Here is an 8,186-nt window from a genome sequence, read left to right as displayed (position 1 = left end):
AAAGAAAGAAAGAAAGAAAGAAAGAAAGAAAGAAAGAAAGAAAGAAAAGCGAGGCAATGAATTCTATTTCATATGAGCTGAATTTGAGGCACCAATGGGAAGTGGAAAGATGGCCAGGGGAGGTTTGGAAATGTAACAAAGGAGTTCCGGAGCAAGGAAGGGCCTAGAGATATTGCTTTGGAAGCCAATATGAAAAGTAGTAGAGGTTTCTGGAATAAAGGGATCTACCTACGGAAAACATGAATGAGCAGAAAGGGGAGTTAGAAAGGAACTGAGGAGGTTGAACAGAAACTCCAGTTATAATTTTCCCTACCGTAATCAGTGCCATGGGCCGGCCAGCCATCCCAACCAATCTGTGTTACGTAGATCCCGTCTCCAATGTCAGTGAGGGTATATTACAATGTGTGCGTGTGTGTTAGACCCGTCCACGTTGACAAGGATATGGAGAAAAGGAAACCCTTGTGCACTGTTGGTGGGAATGCAAATGAGTCCAGCCACTACGGAAAACAATGAGGAGGTTTCACAAAAAAATTAAAAATAGAACTACCATATGATCCAGCAATCCCACGTCTAGGCAGGGACTCAAGAGAATTGAAATTGGAATCTCAAAGAGATATTCTCACTCCCTTCTTCCCTGCAGCATTATTTACAGGAGTCAAGATATAGAAACAACCCAGTGTCCATCCATGGTGAATGGGTAAAGAAAATATGGTATATACGTACAAGGGACTATTACTCAGCATCATGAAAAAAGGAAATCCTACATTTACAGCAACTTGGAGAGAATATTATTCTCCTCCCTATTTTATGGAGAGGGAAACTAAGGCAGACTGGGTCCTTTCCCTAGGGGCACACAACTAGGAAATAGTGTCACCTGGATTCCAACCCAAGAGTCTTGAGCATAGGTCACTATGCTATATGGGGAAAATTTCTCAGGCAGGGAACCCGAAGAGCACGATGTCATCAAAGAGGAGAATATGGCTAATGGTGTTCAGCTTAATAAAGGAGTCAATTCAAGAGTCCTGTAGCTTGAAGGTCTCCAATAAACAAGTGACGTATGGAATCTTTAATCAGAAGGCAACATAGAGGTTATCTTGCCTACTCCTGGCATCCCTGGCAGATGCCTACACGTCCCTGGCACAAATGCCTACAGTAATAAAGAGCACGAATTGCCTTTTAATTGAGATATAATTCACATGTCATAAAATCTCCCATTTTAATGTGTACAATTCAGTGTTTCTTCAAATGATATTCACAAGGCAGTTTGTCCAACCATGACCGCTTTTTAGAATTTTGATTTAAAAAAAAAAAAGAATTTTGATTTTAATTCCAGTATAGTCAACATGCAGTGCTAAGTCAGTTTCAGGTGCAGAATATAGTGATTCACAATTATATACATTAGTCAGTGCTCATCATAAGCGACTTAATCCCCTTCACCTGTTCCACCCATCCCCCACCCCCATCCCTCCACCCCCCCTCTGGGGACTATCTGTTCTCTAGAGTTATGAGTCTGTTTCTTGGCTTTTCTCTTTTGTTGTTGCTGTTGTTCACTTATTTTGTTTCTTAAATTCCACATGTGAGTGAAATCATATGGTATTTATCTGTCTTTCTCTTACTGACTTACTTTGCTTGGCATTATACTCTCCGGATCCGTCCATGTTGTTGCAAATGGCAAGGTTTCATTCTTTGTTACGGCTGAGCAATATCCCATTGTATAATACGTATCACATCTTCTGTATCCATCATGTATCGATGAACACTTGGGCTGCTTCCCTGTCTTGGCTACTGTAAATAATGCTGCAATAAACATAGAGGCGCATGAATCCTTTCGAAGTAATGTTTTCATATTCTTTGGGTAAAGACAGAGGGCAGTTCTATTTTTACTTTTTTGAGGAACCTCCCTATTATTTTCCACCGTGACTGAACCGGGCAACCAGGATCACTTTCTAATTCGGGAACATTTTCATCAACCCAAAGACAAACCCCACACTCCTTCCCAGCCACTCCCTATTCCTGTGCCCACTCCCCAACCGCAGCCCCTGACAACCTTAAGTCCACTTTCTGTCTCCTTGAATTTCCCCATTTGGGACTGCTGTGACTTTTTAAGCCTGCCTCTTCCTCCCACTGGTAATACCGTTGTGGCAGTGGGTTGCCCACGTTGACCTATCATGTGCTGTTTGAAAGTTTCCATCCCTCGGTTCGAGGCTGGCTTTCTGGAGTACACGGGGCAAGTCTCTTCTTGGTTCTAAAGCAACATTTCCCGAAGTGTGTGCCCGGGGGGACAGACACCTCTGGGACGCAGAGGTCACGAACCCTGAATCCCACAGTGACAGAGCATCTCCGACACCTTTTCCGATTCCCTCAGTCCTTCTAACACAACCCAGGAGAAAGTCTCAGTTTAAAATCTTGGCGGCTTTAAGGTTCCAAACTCTGGCTACTCTTGTTTTCACAAAGTTCTTTTAACAAAGAACAGGCTCAGAGCTTTGTGGTACAACAATATTTAGGGCAAATTAAAGAAGCTCTCATTTTCATTGTAGTCCATTTTAAGTTGCTTTCTCTGTGTGGCCTGTAAGTGATTGATGTCAAGTTTCCCTTAAAGTAAGGGGTTTAACAAAACAACTTAGAGAAAATATAAAAAATGGCTAAGAGTGAGCAGGCTCCAGGATACGACAAAAATCGGGACAATGATGCTTGGAGGCTGGAAGTTTGGGAATCGCTGTTCCGAAGGCAGTGTTCGCATATTTGGAAATTAACATCTAGCTTTCCTGTAGTTGCCTCCTGGAAATATGTCCAAACAATCGGAAAGCAATCGGACCACAGCGGCACTGCATGAGGATGAGATATCTTGCTAAAATCCTCATGGTTTCCAAATATCTTCTAAATATAACAAATCAAGCCACCCCCCTCCAACATCAGTAATTAGGCAACGGAGGGCTCACAGGACTTTGAAATCCCTCATCTCTGCTGTCAAATGTAATCAAATCTTCCCCAGACTTCTGGTTTTCCGGATTTACCCAAGGCCCCGTGACTTTTATCAGCAATTTATTTTTCTCTGCCAACGTCGCCTCATTAGAAGACTCAAGAAAAATTCAAAATTAAATTGTTCTGCCGTCTTCTCTCCGGGGCCACGGATGCAATCAAAACTTACTTCCCCTAACTTGCTCGTCCCTCGTTTTTCAGACTAACAAGGGTTTTCATTGGTTGCCTATTTTATCCTTAGCTCACCCCTTCTGCAGCTGTGTCTAGACCACCTTCCTCATCAGTTGCAATTCATTTTTTTTAGCCGTGGCATTTAGCAGCTTCCCAGACCCCGAGGCTGCAGTTTGGGAGACATTCCCAGAGGCTGTGAGTCACACGGAAAGAAGATAAAGCTTTCGTGCAGGGAGGACTGATCAGGACTGCCGGCTCCGCTTCTGCCGGTCCGAGGAAAGAAAGGCAAGACAACCACGGGCAGGGCTTCCCAGCTTGAGGTCTGTGATTTTTTTCCAGAGCGCATGCCTCTCCTATAAATATCTTTGATGACAACATCTGTACGTGGCTTTGTGTTTCCCTCCACGGCAAACAATAATGCCCATTTTACATGCAAACGTAGGGAAATATGCTTGGAAGAAACAGACCCTTTGAAAACAGAAGGAAGCCGGGGGCGCCTGGGTGGCTCCTTCAGTTCAGCGTTTGGCTTCGGCTCAGGTCACCATGTCCCCGTTTGGGAGTTCGAGCCCCGCGTCGGGCTCTGTGCTGACAGCTCAGAGCCTGGAGCCTGCTTCGGATTCTCTCTCTCTCTCTCTCTCTCTCTCTCTCTCTCTCGGCCCCTCCCCTGCTCATGCTCTGTCTCTCTCTTTCTCTCTCAAAAATAAATAAACATTAAAAAAATTAAAAAAAAACACAGAAGAAAGCTACATTGAATTTAAATAAATCAGGAGAAACTAAATGAGTATCTTCAAATGTAATCTAAAAACTATTTGCTGAAGCTGTAGCTGCATTAGGAGCCTCTCATTTATTGTTAAGGTGGAGACAAAAATTAAATGTCAGTTAGGGAAAGTGTACATTGGGGGCAAACCCTGTCTTTCCACAGCTGAAAATGCCTTGATCATTCTTTCATGCTAAGGTTTTATCTTTTGTAGCTTCCTCTCTTTAATGCCATCTCTTCTTCCAGAAAATTCTGTGCCACATTCTAGTATTCCTCATAGGCACATTTTTGGTTCCTCCGGCTCCCGGTGCAAAGCTATAAGTTCAACAAGGCAGGCTTGGGCAACAAACAGCACAGGAACATTTTTCCTTTTCTCACATCTCTCCCATCTATATCTCTGCGGATTTGTGTTAAGCGTCACTCTTGAAGGAATAATCAGCCATGAAAGTTCTCAGCTCTTTCTCACGCCCGCGTGAATTTGACCGGATAGGCTTCTCTCTCTCTCTCTCTCTCTCTTCTTTAACGGCCTTCTTGAGATATGACTGATACACAAAGAATTGTACGTATCTAATGCGTAAATTGGATGAGTTCGAACAGACGCAAATACCCCAATCAAGGCGATAAGAATATCCAACAACTCCAGAGTCTCCCTGGGTCCAGGTGTATGTGTCCGGGTGTGTGTTCGCTTGTGTGTAGTAAGAACAATCAGCCTGAGATTTACCCTCCCGGCGAATGTTGCAGGGCACAACACAGTTGTGAAGGATTTAGCGGATGCCTAGAACCTGTTCATCTAGTGTAATTGAGACCCCTGCTCCCGCCCCCCAGGCCCTGGAAACCAGCATTCTGTCAGCCTCTGTGGCTGACAATCTTAGGTGCCTTTATGTCTGTGGACTCAGGCACGGTTTGTCCTGCTGTGACTGACTGATTTCACTTGGCACAGCGTCCCCCAGGTTTATCCATGGCGTCGCAAATGGCAGGGCCTTCTTGATTCGCTCATCTGTTGATGGTTGGGTCGTTTGGGTAGGCTGTTGAGAACGGTGCCACGGTGCTCATGACCCACGGCCTCCTCTGCGCACGGTCATTGCTGGATGATCCACACGTCTCACTCGGCCGTTTCCTTTCTCGATGGCAACCGGCAAGGCTGCTTCCGCAGACTGCCTCGTCAAGCGGCCACAGGTCGTGGGTGGGATCGTGGGAGGGAGACTGCAAGGCTGGCAGAAACTCGCCGGTCCCAAAGCACCCGCTCATTGGCTCAGTATCCAGGCCGCGTGGGAGGGCAGCGCCACTCACGGAGGGAGTCAGCCCATCAGCCGCTCTCCTACCGCCTCAGATCGGGCCGTAGCCTCCACGAAGATGAGCCGTGACCCCCTGTCTCTATGGTTACCATGGCCCTGTGACAGTGGCCCGAGTTCTTACAGCGCCTTCACGGCCGACTTCACGTGTCTCAACCTCCCTGCCTCCCACCGGAACTCTCTGTTTATTAACACATCTTAGCGAGCGCTAACAAACACACTAAGTGTCATTGCTGGTGATGGGGGCTGGGACAGGTGAAGCGACCTTTTTTCTCCTGGGGCTTTCGGTCTAGTAAGGGAGGCAGATATTAAACAAAAACCGCACAAATTACGTATCATATAGTATGTGTTTACATAAGAATTACAAAATCATCAGTTATGATTTGCCCTAAGAAGGCGGAGTGCGGGGCGTTTTGACAAGAGTAAGAGAAAATGCAGGAAAATGCAGATGTTCTCCGCTCCTAAGTGCTTACCAGAGTTGCTGAGAGAGCACTAATGATCGAGACTCCTTCTACACTTGGGTCCGCTCCCCCTGTGACGGGGTTTCACAGCCTCAGCATTACTGACACTCGGGACTGGACAATCCTTCATCGCAAGGCCCGTCCTGTGCATTACAGGACGTGAACAGCATCCCTGGGCTCTATTCACTAGCTGCCAATTGCAATCCTCCCCGCCCCCACGAGTGCCAGCCAAAAACATCTTTAGACATCGCCAATTGTCCCCGGGGGATAAACCTCCTCCGGTGAAGGAGGACCTGTTATGGGAGGACCCACGTGTCCCTTGGGCTCCTGGAATGGGGCTGGGGGTCTCTCACTGCTGAGCGAGCACTTGATCCCCCAACAGTCCTCGCGTTAGACTCCTGCTCCAGATCGCCCACAGCATAAACCTTAGCCCCTGAGTGGGACCCATGAGGCCCTTCATGACCTGGCAGCCTAGCCAGAATCACCTGCCGGAAGTGCCCACACCCACGTGCTCCCCCGTCCAGCCTCGTAAGAGAACTCGCTCCTTTGGGAACCACGCTGCTGTGTTCTCGCACGAGTTCTTTCTTCTCCTCCTCTTCCCTTCCTCATCCTCATCCTCTTCCTCCCTCCCCTCCTCCCTCCCTCCTTATCCTGTCTCCGACCTTCCGTCTTCTTGCTGTCTCTCTGGAAGAACTCCTCATCAAGTTTCCGCTTTCATTCCATCTCATGTGTGAAGCCTGCCTGAATCGCCCCTGACGGACTCAGACACTCCTTCCTAGACTCTCCCCGGATGCCTTCTGCTGCCCTTCGTTGTAGCAATGACCCCACTGCCTCCAAATTGTTGGCATATATGTCTGTCCCTCTCCAGACCACAGCCTCTTTGAACGCAAAAAAAGAAATTTAAGATGTTTATTACATTTTAGCCAACATTTCCAGGTATTTTACAGAGGGAGAGTTTCCCTCCCGACACTAACCATAGCCATTTTCTCTCTCCCCCACCAGAACGGAAGGCACATGAGGGCAAAGGCATCATCTCCACCATTGGAAGCTAGCAGCTGGGACAGTTCTTGGTACATAACCACATCCAGTAAATGCTGAATGAATGAACGAACGAACGAATGAATGAATGAATGAAAAACAGAAGGAGTTGGTGTGATACAGATGAGAGGCTCATAGACCCACCACGCACTCTCCAATCCCACCTCTACAACCCCCAACTCCCTTGGGGACTGTGGGTGAGATGGTCTATCTTCTGTACATGAGTCTGAGGCTACTCTCTCATGATTTCTTGCAAGGCCACCTGGATTTTTAAAAAATGTTTATTTATTTTGAGAGTGAGTAAGCAGGGGAAGGGCAGAGAGAGAGAGAAGGGGAGAGAGCGAGAATCCCAAGCAGGGAACTCTTGAGCTGAAATCGGAGTCAGACGCTTAACCCACTGAGCCACCCAGGTGGCCCGAGGCTGCCTGGATTTTACCAGACACCGAAAACACATATTACTTTATCTAAATGAATGTGCCACATAAGTGTGTGTGCAGCACCACCGTCACCCAGAGCCGCTCCGTCACTGCACTGCCCGCCACATAAACTCCAAATGCCTCCGGGGGGAAGTCAGGGCCTCCAGTGACCTGTGCTCAGTCTAGCTTCCCAGCATCACGTTCCACCGGGTCCCTTCGTTCTAACTACACTGGAATGGGCTACCTTCCCAACGCTCTATGCCTCTGGCCTTTGCTCATCTCTGCCCTGAAGAGCCTTTTCCTCTGCAGCCTTCAAAGACGAGGGCAAGTTGAAACGCCACCTGACCTGGAGACTCATCCCACCCTAATCGCAAAGCGTCGCTAGGGGGATGGCCTTCGGCTACCACGCACCCAGCGGCACCGACCCCACACACGCATGCGCACACCGAGCCCTTCTCCTTTTCCAGGCGACGATCGCGATGGTTCTGCGACTGATGCACGCGAGGCAGAGCAGCGGAAGGCAGCCTCCTCCTCCAGCCACGCTGCGTCTCGGACTCCGCCAGAGAACTCCCACGACCTGGCCCTTCAGTCTCAAGGGACAACTTCTGAACATTTCCCGGGGAACCTTCTGGATCACGCAAGTGAGTTCGGTTGTTGTTGTTGTTGTTTGAAAATCTTTGCCACACCCAAAGAATTCTTCCTTACGGGGCCAAAGAATGACTTAGAGATGACTAAGGAAGGATCAGCCCCTGCAAGGAAGGATGACTGGGAAGGATCAGCCCCTGCAAGGCGCAGAGGACGGGGCGGGGCAGCTCCGGGTGACGCATGCGCAGAGGAGGCGGCTCCTTCTAGGATGTCCTCTTAGAGACACCGGAAGGACCGGATGTGCAGCGTTTAATTTATTGTTTAAACACCCTGAAGACATTTGGCAAAATGTTAAGCTTTGCTAAAGCTGGGTAGTACGTACAAAGGTGTCTGTTATTTTCTTCTTCGTGCTTAGCTGTGTATTTGCCATGTAAAAGGAAAAAGGAAGAAAAGAAGGAAACACACGGTCCTTTAATGCAATGCCTCT

At 47.9% G+C, this 8,186-nt stretch overlaps 1 protein-coding gene across 6 annotated transcripts in view; it reads left to right on the top strand.

Moving 5' to 3' along the window:
* The window catches only part of TMEM71 (transmembrane protein 71), a 28,418-nt gene that overhangs the window by 12,117 nt on the left and 8,115 nt on the right, over positions 1-8,186 (top strand). For 3 of the 6 annotated variants that reach the window (XM_040494453.1, XM_040494454.1, XM_040494452.1), the window contains one exon: positions 7,582-7,755. The exons of 2 other annotated variants lie outside the window; for them this stretch is intronic. In XM_040494453.1, the coding sequence (XP_040350387.1) occupies positions 7,582-7,755 (174 nt within the window). Of the gene's footprint in view, positions 1-3,283; positions 3,704-7,581; positions 7,756-8,186 lie in introns of those variants that run through there. One more of the 6 variants, XM_040494457.1, reaches the window with a different exon arrangement.

This window comes from Herpailurus yagouaroundi, unplaced genomic scaffold, assembly GCF_014898765.1.
Source record: "Herpailurus yagouaroundi ecotype Mexico unplaced genomic scaffold, PumYag 186, whole genome shotgun sequence".
NCBI lineage: Eukaryota > Metazoa > Chordata > Mammalia > Carnivora > Felidae > Herpailurus > Herpailurus yagouaroundi.
Note: the sequence above shows the minus strand (reverse complement) of the source record. Positions and strands in the feature narration are given on the sequence as shown.